Genomic DNA, 21,058 nt, shown 5'->3' on the forward strand with positions numbered 1-21,058 from the left:
CCGACGGGAAATCATCTGAAACGTCAGACTTTTTACGCCCTAAGGTAATAACTGATTAAAATTCAGGTCTTCATGCATCTCAATTTCATACGTCGTTTTAGACTATTCAAAATAGTTTTATAGTCGTATCTCTCTCTCAGCAAGTGAAAATTTGTGCATAACTGGGTGCGCAACTTGTTTTCAATGTACATTTCATATTAATTTCCTCAGTAAAATCATAAAGAAAACATAACACTGTTTAATGCTGGATACAAGAGACATTTTCATCTCTATTTTCAAATTTAATCACTTGTTGAAGTCAAAGAACTAAAGTGCCTCAGTGCCACAGTGATTCCAGTGTGCCTGCTGTCAACTGACTGCATTATGTCCATGTTTGCAGAGACCATGCCGTGTGTCCAGACCCAGTGCGGCTCCTCTCCACAAGGAGCCAGTCCGGCGTCCCAGAGCGCCGGCGGAGAGCGCAGCTGCGACTTCCTTACCCCGGAGTTTGTCAAATTCAGCATGGACCTCACCAACAGTGAAATCTCATCTGCAACGTCGGGCCCCAGTTTTGGCCCTTTGTCGGACACATACAGCTCCGGGTACGACGTGAAGCCCCCGTGTCTCTTCCAGATGCCAGTTCAGGGGGAGCTTCCGTGCGTCAAGGTGGAGGATGCGCACGGGTGTCCGCGGTATCAGCCGACTCAGCATCCCTCCCACCAGTCAGACGAGCTACTCTCCTCCCCGGGCTCCGTTTATTATTACCGCTCTCCCTCTCCGCACACCCCTATCACATCCAGCTTTCAAACTCCACCGGGACACATCTGGGATGACTCCGGTTCTCTGTACAATTTTCGACAAGACTATTTGGCTGCGGCGCACAGGAAAAACTCACTATCCAGATTTTCCCTGTTTTCCCTCAAACACGCGCAACACGGCGGTCAGAGCTTGTCCACCTGCCAGATGAAATTTGACGGATCTCTCCATGTGTCCATGAACCTGGACGCAACCGGAGCGCACCAGCAGCTGGACAGTCCCGGAGTTTTGGGTTCCGCCGGTTTGGGAAAGCAGCCCGGTGTGGGGTTTCCTCACCCGCTCCAGCTCGCCCACAGTCATCACTTTATGGACTACCAGACTTCCTCTGCCCCCAGCCGAGGACCGCTGAGCATGGAGGGGTTGTGCGCGGTGTGCGGAGATAACGCAGCGTGCCAGCACTATGGAGTGCGCACCTGCGAGGGCTGCAAGGGCTTTTTCAAGGTTTGTTCTCAATGAAAATATATTTAAAACTGCATGAAAAAGTTCAGTTTTAACGAGGAAATTTGCAGGAAGCTGATGGACAAACACGATGCAGGCACTAAAAAAGTTTAAACGGACTAATGCTGCATATTTCTATCTAAAAAAACTGCTTCTGACACCGCTTTCATGAAAAGTAAAATTTGAAAAGATCATTTTTTTAAAAACCATGGATATATTCACTTTATCGACATGGCCACACTCTCTCCTAATGAAACCCTAATTTCGAGTAACAGGCTATAATGTAAAAAATTCCACTGGGACCCTGACTGGCCTCTTAAAGTGGACATTATACTTCAGATGCACGTTTTGATCCCCTGACACACGCGTTTTGGGGGCGAATGCCCTGTATGGAAATGGCCACCAACGTGCCATGAATAAAAACCTTCCCATTCTTCTCTCAGAGGGAGATTCCCGGGGGCTATTCTCCAAATTATGAATGACCACGACCCTGTATTTACCCAGACTGGCCTGTCCGCCTGCTGAATGCCTTATACTGCCTACCCTGGCCCACAGGAGCAAGAGTGTTGCTGTTAATTTTCAAAAGACCATTTAAGGGTCTTTATGTGGATCCATTTCGAAAGAACCCCTCAAGATAGGTTCTCTGTGACATTATTGTGCATAAATCGCAAAGTTGCTGTTCTTCTTTTATACAGACCATTGCAGAACCCTTTCAAAAAGGTTCCTCGTGCCTATAGATAAGCTCATCTCCCACAGGCTTGTAGAAAAAGTATTTTTTGCCATATAAAGAACCATATGAGAACAGCTCTATCATGATATTAGTTCTACAGAGACCAATATTGTGATTCAGTGGTCTTTTAAGATGCACTTGTACCAAAGTGCAGCAAAGAGCATGTCCAGAAAAGGTTCTGTGTGGTATATTCAGACAGCTCCATGTGAAGATTTATATGAACATTCATTAAAATGAAATATTAGGTGTAATCTCAGCCAAGTAAGCACCAGTTTAAACTTGATCTCTTTAACACTTTAACACTCTTTAACTTGTATATTGAAAAATACCTACACTTTTCCCTGTTTTCATGCAGCGCACAGTGCAAAAAAATGCCAAGTACGTGTGTTTGGCTGCCAAAAGCTGCCCTGTGGACAAACGCAGGAGGAACCGATGCCAATATTGTCGCTTCCAGAAGTGCCTTGCTGTGGGAATGGTCAAAGAAGGTATACAGATACACCTCAAAACCAGGTTTCATATCTGACACTGGGGGTGGAAACTTATTCATTTACACAGGTGGAAAAAAAAACAAAAAACAGATCAAAACAAAAACTGAAAAGTTTCCGTTTCTCCTCATGCTCTGCAGTGGTGAGGACAGACGGTCTGAAAGGTCGAAGAGGTCGCCTGCCATCTAAACCCAAAGCTCTGTCAGACTCATCTTCTCCTGTCAGCACCCTCCTGAGTGCCCTCATCAGGGCACATGTGGAGTCAAACCCTCCACCCTCTCGCCTCGACTACTCCAAAGTAATCACACTTTACAAGCATCACTTCATTATTAGCATAAATACAAAAATAGCATAAAATACAGTAGTAAGAGATGATATTTTAATCAGTCTTACCTGATGCTGATGGTGACCTTTTCCTGCAGTTCAAGGAGAGTCCTGGAAGTCCACCAGGAGACGAAGCACAGCACGTCCGGCAGTTTTACGACCTCCTGACCAGATCGATGGAGGTGATCCGAGGGTGGGCGCAGAAGATCCCGGGCTTTACCTCCCTTCCCAAACACGACCAGGAACTCCTCTTCTACTCAGCTTTCCTGGAGCTCTTTGTTTTACGACTCTCATACAGGTAAAGAACAAACCTTTCATCACACACTGAGGTACTGGCTGCTAATAAACACAACAAAAGTCACTAATGACACGTGGGTTAGAAAACCCAGAAGGACATAGGAACTGATTGAAGACAAAGCCTTTCGTCAAAAAAATCTGTTTTTTTGTTTTTATTTACAAATGAATTTCTGTGTCTGATAAGAGACGCATGCAGAAGTCATCGAACAGGCTTCTCTGCACCAATCTTATGCATTAAAGTGTAACCAAGCAGTTTATACCTACCTCTGCCTCTCAGCTTTTTACTTTTAGCACAAGCTGTCATAACGTTTCAGATCCAATCCAGAGGAAGGGAAGCTGATCTTCTGCGACGGGTCGGTGTGGCACCGGCTCCAGTGCCTGAGGGGCTTTGGGGAATGGATTGACAGCATCGTTGAGTTCTCCGCCAACCTGCAGAGGATGAACCTGGACGTCTCCACCTTTTCCTGCATATGCACCCTCGCCCTGGTCACAGGTGAGATACTGAAAAACATTTTGTTTATGCTCACACCTCATGATTTCTATCATCCCATATCGATGCTACTTTCAAGTTCTCCAACCGGAGTCATTTCCTAGTATTTGGAAATTAGAATTGTGCATGTTTGTGGTCTGTTTGGTGTGAAATATTAAATAAACCAACCCATTACAAAAAAAAAAAATGTAGCTCAGATTTACATAGCTAAAAGTTTATGTTAAAAATCAAATTATACTTCAAGTGAAATAGCTTATTCTTGGTTGTGAACCACATTTAGTGGGTTTGAGATCATGTACTTAGTTGATTGTAATGATTTAACCACAAACTGGTGGATCAGTGATTCCCAGTCAGGGTATTTCTGCAGCTGCCATAAATTCTTGAAATGTCCAGACAGATGAAACTTTCTGTGTAAAAACAGCCTTTGAATGTGTTACTGTCTGAAGTCGCCCCCACATTATAAACCATGTTAACATGTGTTTTTGAAATCTGACTCACGGACCTGCAGAGAGGCACGGACTGAAGGAGCCGAAGAGAGTGGAGGAGCTGCAGAACAACATCGTCAAGTGCTTAAAGGACGGCGGGATGTGCGCCGACGGCGGCTCAAGCTGCTGGTCTGACCATTTGTCCAGACTCTTAGAAAAGCTGCCTGAACTCCGCACTCTGTGCATCCAAGGCCTGCAGAGGATTTTCTATTTGAAGCTGGAGGATCTGGTGCCGCCGCCTGCAATAATAGATAAGTTATTCCTTGACACATTGCCATTTTAGAGACACAAGAGAATACACAGTGATGTTAAACTACTTTTGCTTTAATCCCAGCAGTCATTCCTGACAGTTTGAGCTCTGTGCACGACATTAAAAAAAATTCAGAAACTAATATTGAGCAGTTAAAATCATATTTTCTCAAGAACAAGTGAAATCAGAGAGATCCCATTTGTTTCAACAATTGTGACTCCTCAGCCTACCTGTAATTTTCACAATATCAAACAACGTGCTTTGGAATATTTTACAAACACTTCCTGAATCTAATGAAACTGAAGCAGGTGATGGAGAATTTTTTTAAATCCTGTAGATCAGGAGAGGACCAGTTTCATTAATTGTTTCATTAATGCCTCTAATTAGATTTTTTTTTTTTTTTACAATGTGATTTAAACAGACAGTCAGGACAAAGCTGTGGACTGCAAGTGAATAAAACTAAAGATTTATCTTACACCCTTTCCTGCTTCTCAGCATTTTGATACGAGATAAGTGCGTCCCATCATGTTTAGGTTCTTTATAACAGTCTATATTAATCATATAGTGATTAATATAATATTCAGTAGACTCTCTCATGGTCTTGTGTTCTCACAGTAAATTGTCATTGTCCATGTTTTAATAAAAGTTACTGCTGCTGAAGTTTGGTTTATTTAAGGTTTGATGTGGTAAATTATTTTTGATGACAGTATCATGACTGTAAAATTATGTTTGGCTAGTTTTCTGAATATAATTTTACTAATATTTCTATCCTAAAATACCCATTTCAAGACAACTCATTATTTTACAGTGAAATTGAATATCGGTGCCTTTGCATGGAGGTTGTGTTAAATAAACTGTCAAATGTTGATTCTGTCCCAGTTTTGAGATCTGTGTTTTCACACAGAGATACAAGGTTTTTCAACAAATTGCCTGTATTTTTTATTTTATTATTATCAGTTAATTATTTTAAGCTCATAGGTTTTCTGTAAAGAGTCATTCTGTATTTTCAGGTCATTTATAACCTACTAGATATTTTCTTTTACTTTTAACTATTTAAGGATTAGCTAAACCTCCTCGTTTGACACTTTAAGTGAGTACATATAAAATAACACCAGACACTGGAAAACACAACAGTACATGTTTATCCAAGTTATAATACAAATTAGACTGTAAGACATTCACTCTAAGAAATGCAGAGTGTTTTAGAGTGTTTTTCCTAAACTAGACTGATGTGCTGGGATTTTTTTTTGGTCATTTTTAATGTTAAATGACAAAAAAAGAGTAAAAAAAAAAAAAAAAAAAAAAAACTCTGCAAAGGAAGTGCCACCATCAACATATGCACACGTATGTATGCACGTTTGAGTAAAGGTCATAGGTCACATGAATCCTCAGTATTTTACAGAGAGAAAATAATGTTTCAGAAAAGCAAACCAACTGTTCGTTATTTGGCCAGACAACAGGAAAGCGTGTGTGCGTGTGTGTGTGTGTGTGTGTGTGTGTTTCATGTCCGTTGGCTGCCTGACATTTCTGCAGCCCTTTGGTTAGATCTGGCATTAAAGAAGTCAGTTTCTGCTGCTGCTGGCAAAGATAAAGGCCACGAATTCAGCACCTGCACCGGGAAAAGTCAAACAGGGGAAATAACTACAGCTGCTGATCACTGTGGTAAATAAAACCTAAGATAACCTACGACAACAACCTCAAATGTATGTTAAATCATAATCAGGTCATTGGGGAAAAATTAAATCATTAGAAATCAGCCGAGCTGATTTGTCTGCTACAACGTTTTCTCTTCTATCTGGCAAAAAAGATAATGTTTTTTTTGTGAATTAAAAGTCTTATATAAAAATAGAATGATGTTCCCAAGGAGGTTTTAATAGGCCCGCAGATCAATAGTGGAGGCTGTTTAATGCTCCAGCGTGGCCGGCCGAGATAGAAATGAATCGATGATAATATCGGAGAAATGTCCAATTTATTCTGATGCTGATGGTGATTGACAGGTAGAGAGAAAGTGTAGCACAATATCAGACATCTCAAAGCACAACTGCAGTTCCAGCTGCTATAGCTCCTATTTATGGACATTAAAAGACTCCATTCAGTGCAGTGGTCACTACTGATACAAAACAAACTCCATAGGAATATTAAGCAAGACCTGCAGTTTTCAGAAGATTAATGCCCACCACTCTGGAATGACATATAATGGAATTAGGTGAAATGTTCGGGTGTCTGCAAAGTTTTGGCCATGCAGTGTACGTCAAGTCATTAAAGGAATGAGTTACATGCAAAGAGGAGCTTTGGCTCCCTGTACAATAGAAATATGGGAATATCACAGTGGTACCATGGGACAAAGAGCTGTTCAAGATAAAGAGGTCAGATCTCAGCTGCTGCCCAAAATACAAACATCCTCACCCCTCTGTTGTCTGTCTGTCACTCACTGTCACACAACTCAACCTGCACCACAAACAGGTTGCATTTTGGGGGCTCCCGAAGACTCCCGGCCCTCAGGCTTTGCCGGCTGCGGCCGTACAGGAGCATCGAGTATTTTTTATCTCGAGAGCACGATTTGTGGGATTTTTTTCTGAGGCTCTGACTGACGACTTTGATCTCTGCATCCATCCAGCTTCAATACAGCTTAACCGTTATCGCTGCCAGCCCAGAGACCGCGAGCATCAAGATGGGCTTATGGGCAGGGACCCCCCGCTCACTTTCAACATGTAATCCATTACAGATTATGGCAGATTACTGATCAGATGCTTCAATAGCTGTTGTAATTATACATGAATTTGTTGACAGTCAGACACATAAGACTGGACTGATCCATCTAATAAATCACTTGAAACAACAGCCAAACCAAACATGAACTTCCCAACTGAAATATTCTCATGCTGTTTATTCTGTGGTATCCTGGGGGTTTGACAGGAAATCAAATAATAATATTTCTTCATGGCAATATTTCATTTTTAAAATGAATCAATCTGCTAAATTTGCAGAGAACAGACATGTTATAGTCGTTTTATTCATGAACAGATTCTCAACTAAGTTTCCTGAAAGTTTTCTACTATATACTAATATCATTACTGTGTTACCCTGTGCAGTCAGACAAATCACATTTAATTTGACCTACATCCACACACATCTAACCACATCACAACCAGGGACGAATCACTGAAGGGGCCTAGAACCAGGGCTGAGAGGTCAGGGGGGTCCCTGGGACAGAGGCTCTGTATGAAACAACTGTCAGTGTTTCAAATGACCACAAAGAGATGCAAAACAACCAACAAAAGACAAAAAGATGGCCACAGAGATGCAAAATGATCACAAAACGTACAAAATGCCTGAAAGCAGAGGCACAACGACCATAAATAGATGCAAAACAACCACAAAAAGAAGCAAGATGTCACAAATGAGACATAAAGCAACCAAGCAGGGACACAATATGTCCAAAATAATCATGGCTGTGGGTCCTATTTACAAGGAGTGCGTATCATTTTACTTTATAATCCATTCATGATCATAACTAAAATTTTTATGTACATTAATTATTCTGAGTGACTGTAACCACAAATATCTTAATACCTAATTCAAGCAAGCTGGACTTGCACCACCATCACTCTCTAAAACAAGAAACCTGCAAGGAACAGCCACATACTCCAGTTAGACCAGTACTACACCAGCATGACTGTTTAGAAATTGTTTTAAGTAAATTTAAAACTGACTTTCTGTGTCAGAGCTTCGTTTGTTTAGGAAAGCGAGCGGATTTTGAATGAAAACAGATTAGTGTTTTGTCAGGATGAAGAGTCCACTTAACAACTCTTGCTCTAAATCTTCTTGTCATCAAAACAACAGATAATAATTGGGAGGGATTAGAGTCGGCTATTTCTGAGGGTAAATCCTTCAGGGAGCCCGAATCTCTCTCAGCGAGAAATGAAATTAGCATTCTCTGCTAACAGGACAAACAGTCGTCTAAACACTTGAATCAGTGGATTGGATTATTTCAGCCCAGAGACAAAGGACAGAATACACACAGAGGATCCCAGGTGGTGCATCAAGCACCCGAAATATCCCACTTCAGTATTTTAACCCCAGTTCTGAGCTAATTTATTAAAAGGAATTTGGTAACACTACGTGGAAGAGAGCATGTTTACTTTTTATAAAATTATGTTTGACATCAACTGGTTACTCTCTCAGTTCATCTGCTCTCTTTTCACATCACAACCAGGCCCAAACATCTTTTTTTCCTATACATTAACAGTTATGTGGACCAATCACATCAATACTGAAGACACAAAAAGTTTTGTCTGCCAGTGTTTGACTGTGTGTTTTGCAGATCAAACATTAGATTCTTGACAAAACATCACAGCCTTACACTGGACTTGAGTTTTTACAAACACACACACTTCTTCTTGCCAACTTGCAGCTTAGCACAGCAGCTAATGTCACACCCAAAATGCACAAATGCACAAATCACCTGACACAACATTTGTCTCCCAGCAAGACAACTTTATATCCATCAACAACAACAAGTTGCATCAATGTGGACGATATGGTCTTTGAAGCACTGTTCATGCATTCATGTATTATTAGTATTCAGAAGTGGCATCTCTGTGCTGCAGCAGGGTATTTTTTTGCAGCACTTTACATATTTATTACACACACTGCAGGATATTATACAGATATAAAAACACAGCAGTGTGGGTCAAAGCCGTCTTCTGCATTTGGCAACAAGTTCTCATCCATATAAAGGCTTTTACATACCTGATCCATCTTCTGCTGGGACATCCAGGCGTTGGGCATCTGTCATTTATCCTGTCCAGTCTGATGGACTTGACACCTCCATGAGAAAAACAGTCCCTCTGCGTGTGTTGCTGACTTCTGCTGTGAGAAATGTGTTTTCCCACATATAAAATGTAAATAAAATAAAAATAAAAATAAAAACATTGAGGAAAAAGAAAATTTCTGTCTCTGTCTGGCTTCAGCTTGTGTTTGGGTTCCTCACAGAGTGCAGGTGTTGCTAATCACACTAACGAAGGCTCTCCTCCCTCTCAGGGTCCCAGTGAAAAGCTTACTGTAAGAGTTTCTCTCTGAATACAACACAACAGTACAATTAAAAATAACTACACATTATACAAACTAAAAACAATCAATAAATATACTGTATCTTCACTGATTTCATAATTTTTTTAAATAACATTAAGACTCTTCAAGCCCTGGAGGACATGGATATTTCTATGAGATATTTCAGTTTTATGTGAGCGTCACACCACTGATTTAATGTACTATGTACTTTCAATGTAGACACTTGATTGGTTGAATTTAAATAATGTGTAATGTCACATGCATAAATCAGATATACAGTTTCTGAATAAGTCTACAGCAGGACACACTGTACAACACAAGCAGTAACTTTCCCATTTACAGTAAAGTTTCCTGCTGGGTTATTGATTTAGTTTTAATTTGATTAAAATAATAACATTAAACACAACATTTAAGGATACAAGGCAGCTGTGTTTGCAGTGGCAGTTTGTGCATTTGCTGTATTGCCGTATTTGTTTTATTGTTTTTTGCAAAACAGAGTTTTTCTCATCAAATTCCAACTCGAGCCACTGCAAAGAAGAACAGGGCAAAGAAAAAGCTGCAGTGAGGAGAAACAAGGGACAGAAATTGTTCACAGTCTCACCACCGAGGAAGGTGTAAAAGAAAAGTAATCTGTGTGCCTCCGTGGGGAGGAGGACGAAACACAACACTTGAAAAAGATCTCCATTATCCGTCTATCGCAAGCTATCTCTCCTTTCCAAAAAAGATGCTTAGGGGAGTGTTTGAAGAGGAATGAGCGGTTTAGGGGATGAAGCTACAGGCTCCCGAGGACTATGGAGTTTGTTTGAGGATTATGAGGGCGTTTACATTCAGGGCTGAAGGCCTGGTGCGATGAGCTTGGGCATCTGAGGGCTCCTGGATCAGCCTCACATTCCCGTAGAGAGTGATGGACAGGTAAAGTTCACAAACACTGGTGGACCAGAAACGGAAAACTTCTGTGAAGTGAAAAATTTGAGGGAGAGAATCAACCTGTTTTCCCAAATGCACAATAACTCTTCTTCTCTTGTACCAAATGTAATGATGCCTTACATCCTGCAGGCATGTACAGTAAAGTGTAGTAGTAGTTTGCACACTTCTGGCCTCAGTCTTTAAAATATACAAACAGGATGATAAATACATAAGCAGTAGTTTTCTGATGATGACAACAGATGTGAACAACACTTTGTGCAAGATCTTGTGTCACTGAGATGGGAAATATCTAAATAAAATCATAAAACATTGACACACAGTCAGAAAAACTGTGGTCCGCCTCTGTGCAGTTTCACTGTTGGAGACAATGAAAATAATGAGGGCTCCATCTAGTGGCTCTAAGCTGCATCACCATTTCAGGTGATAACAGCAATTTAATCATTGCTGAAATTCCTGAAGCAGCTGCAAATTAAACAATCGAGTCGCATAAATGGAAACAGAAAAAAATATATATGTTAACAACAATACTTTCATTAGTTCAAACCAAAAGACTGATAAGTCCTTGTGCCTGTGGTCAAAATTAAATCACACTGTCTAAGAATATCCTCAGAGGTACATCAAATTTATTTTCTTAGCTGTTTTCAATTTTTAGCCCACCACAGATAAGAAGTCCTGAACGTGGTCAGAACAAACGGAAGGCCTGACTGATATGACTGGTGTTCCTTTTATTCTGAAAAGGCCAAAAAGGAAGTCTTCTTTCACTCTAGATAAAAAAAAGGGACTTTAAAAGAACAAAGTTGCAGCTGTTGATGGCTCCACCTCCTCTCCTCCGCCCCCTGTAGTAGCTATAAAAGTGTGTGCGTCACACACTGATGGGACTTCACTCACAGAGATCTCATTATAGGTGCACTGTGAGAACCTACAAGTTTGAACCTCCTCTCCAAAAAGGACAATCAAAGCAGCAGAATGGTGAGTATTAAGTCTTTATTATGATTAATAACAATTAACCTGATATTATTCCTCTGATTACTTTTTTTTTTTTTTTTTAAAGCTAAAGTTGCAGCATTTTATGTGTTAATAGTAAAAATTAGGAGTCATTTCTGACATGTGACACAGAAAACCTTTAATAATCACAGTTTCCTCTTGTATCTGCAGACATTTTCCCCTAAAAGTGTTACAAACCCGAGCTTTTGTCCATTGTTTCAACTTTAATGATCCCCAGGCTGCTTCTGGAAAACATTCTGGCAATGCCACAGCACATAAAACAGAGCGGCGGAAAACTTTTACATGTTTGACATAGTGAAAAACATAAAGTCAGTCGGTGGAAATGTGCTACCAGGCATGTGGCTCCGGCTCCAGTAAAGGTTAACTGCTTCCATATGGGGACTGGAGGACTGTCTGTCAGGAGGGCGTGCTTGTTTGCCCGGGCTGGTTGGGAATGCTGATGTGGCTTCCAGCGGCCACTTGTGTATTTTACATTTCTATTTCTGCCGTTCACCACCGTGCTGATAAGCTGCTGCATGCCTGCAGACCTGAAGCTGCTGCTTTAGGGTCTTTTGAATACATTAACTTTACGGAAAAGCTCTGTTCAAACACAAACAGGATCAGAACAACATGCAAACTAACACGCACACGTTTCTGACGTGAAACATGAGGTGAAGCACATGATATAAATCCTTGAAGCCTTGAAGGATCAACATTTTTACAACAGCTGAAGAGTCTTAAGTCCATTCTTCAGTTTGAGTTTAAGACGCTGACTTTTCCCCTTTGACTTAGTTCCTTTATAACATGGTTGCAAACCGTGTGTTGAAACGCTTGTGGGTCATTTAGAAACGCAAAAAGCAGAAGTGAATAAAGAGAGTCCGTTAGAGAAGTTTAAAAAGTACAGTTAGTCTGAGTTTAGACAGTCAACATCTTGTGTCCTGGCTTTGTTTTATTCACATTACATTACATTTTGGTTTTATGGTTTGCGTCTGTGTGATGTGGCCCTCTGTGGCACCTCAGCTTCACTTTCACTCTGGAAAACTTGAAATTCCAAATTATTTCTCTGATTCATCGCCACTTTTCCACAGTACAATGCTCCTCTGTGTTTGCTCTCCCCTGCTGGGATCCTGACGTCAAATGTGACGTATTTCACTTTAGGACAAGATACAGGAAGTAGATAATGACCCTCCCCCAGCCCCCTACCCTCTTTCGCCCAGCATAAATTTCAGAGGCTGTTTGCCTTGTAAACAACCAGTGTGGTGTGATGCAACACCAGTGAGCAAACAGACCCCCACTCCCAGCAAACACCAGCAAACAGAAGCTTCATATTACTTTTGTAATGTTGTGGGCTATTCTCTAAGCATGTTGCATTTGCAGAGAGACTGTAGATGTTGAGCAACATTGGTTATTTTAGGAACAGTCTACAGCTTTAGCATACTGTGTCCATGATATAAGCTGCTGTCTGAGTTAAAACAGGTCAGTGGGTTAGAGCTGCCATGGGTGTGTGTGTGTGGGTCGTATGATTGAAGCCTCACTCAAAATAGCTGTCTGCTGAGCTGGCTGCCATCACCATACTTGGCAGCTCCCATGTCATTGTGACCCCTCCTCCGTCCTTAACACAAGCTTTTTTGGGGGGGTGGGGAGGCCTGGGGATCAAAGTTCAAAACAAGCCCAAAGCCACGCTGGGAGAAAGAATTCAAATCCAGCTTATTCACTGTTCAGGCTTTAAGTTGTGGGTTCTGGAGGTTAATATCTGTGGATATTAAAAAAAAAGATCAGTGGTTTAAATTTGTTTTATATCATTCAAAGAGCAGTCTTAAGGAACGTGGACATCTTGAAATAAAGTCAACATCACACTGTCTCTTTCAGTTCCTGAAAAAAAACTCACAGTGAAGCAAAAGTCAAAACATATGTCATGAGTGATTATCAAACTCACTCAGACAGAAATTTTCCCTCCAAATAATGAGCCCAAACTTGTTTCAGTCCATGCACATGCTCATCGCCTTCCTCCACCCTCCTCCACCACCCACATAATTTACAAGGAACTAGAAATACTTCAGCAGGGTGTGGGAGCACTTTGGCCTCTACAGACACTCTGACAAGACTGTGCTAATCACCACTGCCTGCTTATTTAGATCGGCGACTGCTGATTCGATGTGTCACATCCCGTTTGTAAGACTCTCAGCAAAAGTTTGCAACAGAAAACCGGAGCTCTGATCTCAGAGAAGTCAGGCTGTTGTGCAAATGATGTGACAGCACAAGAGCAACTGAGAAATCATCTGAACATTTTGACTCCACCCAGTTTTGCTTGTACTCAACTGTCATTTTCAGCAGGTCAAGACAGGTTTAAAAGCACATGTGCTGGCATTAAACTATCCAGCGAAGCGGTCTGACCCATTTGTGCTTTGAAATGTGGTGGTGTTTTTGATTTGCACGATGAATTCAGCGATAATTTTGACATTCAGCAGCTGGAAATGGGAAAGATACAGTTGAAATTGATCCTAATCTGCAGTGTGACATTAAATAACCTTAAATCTTATTGGATTTAGTCAAGAATCATAAACATTTCAAATCTAAACCTTCCTTATTTTTCCTTCTACAGCGTGAGTGTATCTCCATCCACGTTGGTCAGGCCGGTGTCCAGATGGGCAACACCTGCTGGGAGCTGTACTGCCTGGAGCACGGCATCCAGCCCGACGGCCACATGCCCAGCGCCAAGCCCAGCGGAGGCTACGACGACTCCTTCACCACCTTCTTCAGCGAGACTGGCACCGGGAAGTACGTCCCCAGAGCCATCTTTGTCGACCTGGAACCCACCGTCATCGGTGAGGAGGAAATCAAAGCATTGTCATTTATATGAACTCATATTTTAATCAAAGCTCATTTCAGGTCTGCAAAGTTTTACTGTGTCCCCACCCACCTGAGTTTAAATAAGCCAATCAAAATGTTTTTGCCTCCAACAGCTCAGTCTGCACTGTAAGTTTTTAAAGTCTGGTAAAAACTGCATGAGCATTCATCTTTTTCAGCTCTGAATTTATTGAAATATTTTTAAAAGCACTTGTCTGTGCAGCATATCTCTCCTTAGACCATTGAATCACAGAAGAAAAACTCCACACACACACACACACAATTCTCCTCATAAAGTATTAACATTCTATCTCTTCTGTCTGTTTGTTAGATGAGGTTCGGACAGGCACGTACCGCCAGCTTTTCCACCCCGAGCAGCTGATCTCAGGGAAGGAGGACGCCGCCAACAACTACGCCCGCGGCCACTACACCGTCGGAAAAGAGCACATCGATTCTGTTCTCGACAGGATCCGCAAGCTGGTAAGAAGAGCTGCAAGAGGACTTAAGTCATTATTGATGAGAGGCCGGTCTTTACAGCAGTTTCACAACATCCAGCAGATGTCATTAATCATTCTGTCTGAAGCGGAGAAAAGCCCGTCAGCTGTTGTTCAGTGATTTGTTGCTACTGTGATATGACTGAAAAGCATCATATCAAGTAAAAGAGAACAAAATTCTCGAGAATTTTTTTTTAAATAGTTGATATTCTTGATGTTATAAACCCTAATTACTAATCGGCCCTGTTGTTAAATTGTAAATTCTTCTCTCGTTCAGTCTGACCAGTGCACAGGGCTCCAAGGTTTCCTGGTCTTTCATTCCTTCGGAGGAGGAACCGGCTCAGGCTTCACCTCTCTCCTGATGGAACGTCTCTCAGTAGACTTTGGCAAGAAGTCCAAGCTGGAGTTTGCCATCTACCCGGCTCCTCAGGTGTCCACAGCTGTGGTGGAGCCCTACAACTCCATCCTGACCACTCACACCACCCTGGAGCACTCAGACTGCGCCTTCATGGTGGACAATGAGGCCATCTACGACATCTGTCGCAGGAATTTGGACATCGAGCGTCCATCTTACACCAACCTGAATCGCCTCATCAGCCAGATCGTCTCCTCCATCACTGCCTCCTTGCGCTTCGATGGTGCATTGAACGTGGATCTGACTGAGTTCCAGACCAACCTGGTGCCTTATCCTCGTATCCACTTCCCTCTGGCCACCTATGCCCCAGTGATCTCAGCTGAAAAGGCGTACCACGAGCAGCTCACCGTAGCTGAAATCACCAACTCCTGCTTTGAGCCATCCAATCAGATGGTGAAATGCGACCCTCGTCATGGCAAGTACATGGCCTGCTGCCTGCTGTACCGTGGCGACGTGGTGCCCAAAGACGTCAATGTGGCAATCAGCAACATCAAAACCAAACGCACCATCCAGTTTGTGGACTGGTGTCCCACAGGCTTCAAGGTGGGCATCAACTACCAGCCGCCCACCGTGGTTCCTGGAGGAGACCTGGCCAAGGTGCAGAGGGCCGTGTGCATGCTGAGCAACACCACCGCCATCGCCGAGGCCTGGGCTCGACTGGACCACAAGTTCGACCTGATGTACGCCAAGAGGGCCTTCGTCCACTGGTACGTCGGGGAGGGAATGGAAGAGGGAGAGTTCTCAGAGGCTAGAGAGGACATGGCCGCCCTGGAGAAGGACTACGAAGAGGTCGGCATCGACTCATACGAAGAAGATGAAGAGGGCGAGGAGTATTAAAAACAAGGGCAGAGCTGGATGAAAGAAAGTTCCCTCAGATTGCAACAAGTTTTCATCTTTTTAATATCCGACAGTCACTGAGTCGAGTCTCCTCCAGAGGCAGTCTGAGTGTTAACGTGCAGTTTAACGACTGGTATGTAAGGCCACTAATAAACACTAATGTTCCTGCCAGGCAGCAGTCCAAGCTCAATCCCATGGTGTTTGGTTTTATTGAAAAATGACTCTCCAGTGAGAGAGGATGTATCATTACCGTCTTTTCTAAATAAAGCTGTTTACACCTATTTCTCTGGATCAAACAATTCTTCATCACAACCGTACCCACAGCATTATTCCTTTAAGTATCTGATTTACAGAGCACTACTTGAAAGTTATCATGAATTAATCAATAAGTAAAGTTATTGGCTATTAATTTGCTTTTGGGTGATTTTCTTCAAAAAGTTTATTAAAAAGTCTCTTTAAATTTACAGAACAGAAACTCAGTTCATTTTTCATAAATTTTTACCAGAAACGAAACAAAATCATCTCACAGCTTTTACACATTTGGTTGAGCTGCACGCCGTCCACCACAAGATGGTAGTGTGCTGTTATTTTGAAAGGAACCTGAGCCACCACAGCGATCAGAGCGACCCCAGAACTGCAGCTTTTCTCTGATCGTTTCATCCAGAGCATCTGAGAGACTGTGACACTGAAGTCCACTGACATTTTGTATCTGCATTTAATTTCTTATTAGGATCTACAAACAGTAACCTGAAAAACAATTCTACAAGACGTAGAATGAGCAGGACCTGCTGTCTCCTCGTCTGTCCAAGAGAACTGAGTAATGTTTTATACAGCAGCTCCTCCATCTTTGAGGCCGTGGTTTTCCCACAGGTTGTGAAGAAGAGCCTTCACCTCAGCTTCATGCTTTAAAATAAAGCTTGTTTAAAACTGAGATGAATTTTTCTTTTACTACAGTAAGAAATGTAGCAAAGGCTTTTTTCTTCTTTGTAGATTTTCTGAGCAGAACCACCAGAGACTGACTTATTTCCCGGTTCAGGTCTGAACTCACAGTTTCTGAAGTTGCTGTTGGACTTTTCCCTCCCCTCCTCAGTGGATGCGGCCTCCATATTGACTCTGTAATTGCTTTGATGTAATTAAGGCTCAATTTGAGCTGAGTCTAGGCAGCGTGGACAGGGGATTTATGAAGGTCAGGAAGGACAGAGACAAAGATAAATGTTCTTTCCCTTTATATTTCATGAGTACAGCAAGATTTTTTTTTCCCTTTATGTTTTGTTCTCAGTTTGGGTGAACGTGGCTTTTTCAGAGTGCTGGCAGGGTTACACGCTGCCACACCTACGCAGCATGACAAAGGGAAATTAAAAGGTGCTGATATCAGTGTAGGGTTGGGACAGATTGCTGAATGATAGTGGTGCAAAGGGTGGAGAAAAGCTTTGCATTTTCAAGGCTGAGGAGTGGTATCACTGTTGGATGGTAGAAAAGACCCTGCACAAAAACACCCATGCACACCATGTCTTAGCAAAGTCTACAGTATGGAAAGCCTAGGATATAAGGGATTAAGCAGTATGCAGGATTTTATTAATTAGTTTGTTTAGCACACTTCATTGTCCATTGCAATGATTCTGTCCAAGTGAAATGATTTTATAAAGTGCTGTCTCCTCTGTCATGCAGTGTTTGGAGCCTTCACACCCTGCTGCTCTCAGGGACTAACAGTAACACGAATATAAAATGTTAAGAAATTATTCTCGTATTGATGGTTTTTTACTCTTTCCATTTTCTTTCCTTTGTTCACCTCAAGGTCCGAGGAATTTATGAGTTCAGGACTTGGCTGGCAACTTGTCACATTATGTTTTAACTTCTTTCTGATTAAAAAAAAAGTTTCCTTTAAAAAAGAAATATAAAAAGTACAAGTTCTTGTGCAACAGAGTCTGGTTGGAAAATTTGCTGTCAATACTGCCCTTGATTCAAAACTCAGTCCAGAAGTTAATAAACACGCAATCAACATTCAGGTGAGGAGCTGAGTGAATGAGTGAGGGTGTGTTCATCAGGTGACTGAATGTGGGGGACAGCAGAGGACACCTGAGGGACAAGCAGGGAATGGTTGTAGCCATGAAGGGAACTGTCCTTAACCTGTGGCAGATTTTAGGTGAACTTTTGGTCTTTAAACACATTGTGATTCTTCAGGATGAATGTAAAGCTCAGAAATCTCAGAAAGAACATCAGGTTGTTATTTTTCAAACTCCTCAACCACAAAATTAAGTCTCAAACATGGTTTCTTCATTCTTCTTTAATATTAAAACAGCCAAAGAAAAAAAATAAATACAACGAGCTTGTCTTTACTCAGCCCACATTCACCCCCCCTCACCGCCAGAGTTAAATCAAGTTGAACTCACAGTACAAACTCCAACAGAGACAATAACCATGACTTCACATACTGTTGCTTTGAGTGGGGCTCAGTGAGGCAACAGTGAGTTACAAAGCACAGTGGGGTGGGTTGGTTGGTGGGGGTCCGGGGGGGTTGGGGGCAGCAGCAGTGTGATATCTTAGCAGATAAACGCGGGATGATGTTGCATCAGCAGCTGCTCGGTCCGGGACGTGCGAAAAGCGCACGACGTTTCATCTCTAAGCGAACTGAGACACTGTAGCCGTATCCAAGGATACCAGAGGCGTTGGCATGGCAACCCGTTGCCAGCTCGCAGTGTCATCACCGACGGCCTCACACGCCGACTTTTCTCTCTTCGTAACTCGGGTTTCCTCGTGCTTCGTGTTGCTGTTTGCATATGGCAGGTATGAAAATGAAACCGCAGACGCTGAACACAAGTTGTCTCCTCTCCTCGGTCTAAGAGCCTCAGCAGCGCAGAGGACATTCATCACTGTGATTAAGGGCACTTGTGTGCGGCCGACAGTAATTGTCTGAATCACTCTCACACCCATAATCACAGTGAAGAGCGCTCTCAGGCTCTGTGTTGCCATAACACTTACGATGCCTTTTAGTGCAATGCTTTGTGGATAACACTATAACCTGGGAGTATTTCCAAACTGTTTGCTACAGGAGAAAGAAAATGAATAAAAAATAACAACACATTTAAGCAGCTGAATGTGCACAAACTCGGCTGCAAAGTGAAGAGCAATTGCACTTATAATAATTCACCCAGAACAGTACTCAGACAAATTTCAATTAATGACATTTTACATGAGAGATGAACACATTACAGCAGAAATTATACATCTAAAGTTATATATCACCAAGTAAACGTCAATAAACCTGTTTTCCCTTTATGATGTTCGCTTTGTTTCCAGAAAAATAGTTAATTTTAAAGAACTTTTAGGCTAAAACACAGAACAGTCAAGGCTATGAGCAGCTAGTGGGTGGTAAAGTAAGGTTACGTTGTTGCGAAGATGTATTCTTGGTAGTGTGTGTTTGTTTTCTTCCCTTGGCTTTAAAAACTGGATGAAATGCAACAGGTGAGAAAGTGTACAAGTATGCAAATTAGCCTGCGCCAGGACGAGGTGCTGATTGGTGAACCACATCTGCTGCGGCAGCTGATTGGCTCCTTCTAGATCACCGCGTCTAAGACGGTACCGCCGCGCTACAGGCAAACACTCGTCTCCATTTTGGTAGTTGTATGTTTGTTTTCATCCCTTGGCTTTAAAATCTGGATGAAATGCAACAGGTGAGAAAGTGTACAAGTATGCAAATTAGCCTGCGCCAGGACGAGGTGCTGATTGGTGAACCACATCTGCTGCGGCAGCTGATTGGCTCCTTCTAGATCACCGCGTCTAAGACGGTACCGCCGCGCTTCAGGCAAACACTCGTCTCCATTTTGGTAGTTTTGTGTTTGTTTTCATCCCTTGGCTTTAAAATCTGGATGAAATGCAACAGGTGAGAAAGTGTACAAGTATGCAAATTAGCCTGCGCCAGGACGAGGTGCTGATTGGTGAACCACATCTGCTGCGGCAGCTGATTGGCTCCTTCTAGATCACCGCGTCTAAGACGGTACCGCCGCGCTTCAGGCAAACACTCGTCTCCATTTTGGTAGTTTTATGTTTGTTTTCATCCCTTGGCTTTAAAATCTGGATGAAATGCAACAGGTGAGAAAGTGTACAAGTATGCAAATTAGCCTGCGCCAGGACGAGGTGCTGATTGGTGAACCACATCTGCTGCGGCAGCTGATTGGCTCCTTCTAGATCACCGCGTCTAAGACGGTACCGCCGCGCTTCAGGCAAACACTCGTCTCCATTTTGGTAGTTTTATGTTTGTTTTCATCCCTTGGCTTTAAAATCTGGATGAAATGCAACAGGTGAGAAAGTGTACAAGTATGCAAATTGGCCTGCGCCAGGACGAGGTGCTGATTGGTGAATCACATCTGCTGCGGCAGCTGATTGGCTCCTTCTAGATCACCGCGTCTAAGACGGTACCGCCGCGCTACAGGCAAACACTCGTCTCCATTTTGGTAGTTTTATGTTTGTTTTCATCCCTTGGCTTTAAAATCTGGATGAAATGCAACAGGAGAGAAAGTGTACAAGTATGCAAATTAGCTTGCGCAAGGACGAGGTGCTGATTGGTGAACCACATCTTCTGCGGCAGCTGATTGGCTCCTTCTAGATCACCGCGTCTAAGACGGCGCCTCCGCGCTACAGGCGAACACTCTTCTCCATTTTGGTAGTTGTATGTTTGTTTTCATCCCTTGGCTTTAAAATCTGGATGAAATGCAACAGGAGAGAAAGTGTACGAGTATGCAAATTGGCCTGCGCCAGGACGAGGTGCTGATTGGTGAACCACATCTGCTGCGGCAGCTGATTGGCTCCTTCTAGATCATGACGTGTAAGACGGCGCTGCCGCGCTACACTGGTCTCCTTTTTGTCCGGCTAGGCCGCACTCTTGTTCGGATACTTTTTGTCCTGACCAGCCGGTGGCTTTTTTTTTTTTACCTCTTTAGCCAAATTTGTTGATACCTAGAAAACATCTTGAAAGCACATTGTAAATAAAGACAATAGTTATAAACTACCAATATCACCCCCCCCCCCCCCCCCCCCTCCCAAGACAGAGCATAACATAATTAGGACATAGGTGTGGTTTAAGAGGTGCTTTTTTAAAGTATTACAAAGTGAAGTACTAAATTATAAATATCTACTTTTAGAAATAAATACCAACAACAAGGAGACAGTGTAATAAAAAAATGGAATGCA

The 21,058-nt window shown here is 42.4% G+C and overlaps 2 protein-coding genes across 2 annotated transcripts; both read left to right on the plus strand.

Moving 5' to 3' along the window:
- The first annotated feature begins 27 nt into the window (after window positions 1-27).
- LOC121178072 (nuclear receptor subfamily 4 group A member 2-like) lies at window positions 28-4,327 on the plus strand. The gene is made up of 7 exons (XM_041032576.1): window positions 28-44; window positions 380-1,236; window positions 2,319-2,448; window positions 2,589-2,746; window positions 2,871-3,070; window positions 3,384-3,562; window positions 4,068-4,327. The coding sequence occupies exons 2-7, from the start codon at window positions 385-387 to the stop codon at window positions 4,325-4,327; spliced, it is 1,779 nt and encodes a 592-aa protein (XP_040888510.1). The 5' UTR covers window positions 28-44; window positions 380-384.
- Window positions 4,328-11,168: 6,841 nt separating this feature from the next.
- On the plus strand, window positions 11,169-16,152 carry LOC121177743 (tubulin alpha chain-like). Its single transcript, XM_041032066.1, has 4 exons — window positions 11,169-11,263; window positions 13,881-14,103; window positions 14,457-14,605; window positions 14,897-16,152. The coding sequence occupies exons 1-4, from the start codon at window positions 11,261-11,263 to the stop codon at window positions 15,869-15,871; spliced, it is 1,350 nt and encodes a 449-aa protein (XP_040888000.1). The 5' UTR covers window positions 11,169-11,260; the 3' UTR covers window positions 15,872-16,152.
- Window positions 16,153-21,058: the final 4,906 nt, after the last annotated feature.

This window comes from Toxotes jaculatrix, chromosome 24, assembly GCF_017976425.1.
Source record: "Toxotes jaculatrix isolate fToxJac2 chromosome 24, fToxJac2.pri, whole genome shotgun sequence".
Lineage (NCBI taxonomy): Eukaryota > Metazoa > Chordata > Actinopteri > Toxotidae > Toxotes > Toxotes jaculatrix.

Excerpts from the sequence above, each read along its gene's own strand:
- LOC121178072 (XM_041032576.1), top strand. The coding sequence starts at position 385 with ATGCCGTGTGTCCAGACCCAGTGCGGCTCCTCTCCACAAGGAGCCAGT. Across the intron at positions 1,237-2,318 it reads GCTGCAAGGGCTTTTTCAAG|CGCACAGTGCAAAAAAATGC; the intron begins GTTTGTTCTCAA and ends GTTTTCATGCAG. Across the intron at positions 2,747-2,870 it reads CTCGCCTCGACTACTCCAAA|TTCAAGGAGAGTCCTGGAAG; the intron begins GTAATCACACTT and ends CTTTTCCTGCAG.
- LOC121177743 (XM_041032066.1), top strand. Across the intron at positions 14,104-14,456 it reads CCTGGAACCCACCGTCATCG|ATGAGGTTCGGACAGGCACG; the intron begins GTGAGGAGGAAA and ends TCTGTTTGTTAG. Across the intron at positions 14,606-14,896 it reads TCGACAGGATCCGCAAGCTG|TCTGACCAGTGCACAGGGCT; the intron begins GTAAGAAGAGCT and ends TCTCTCGTTCAG.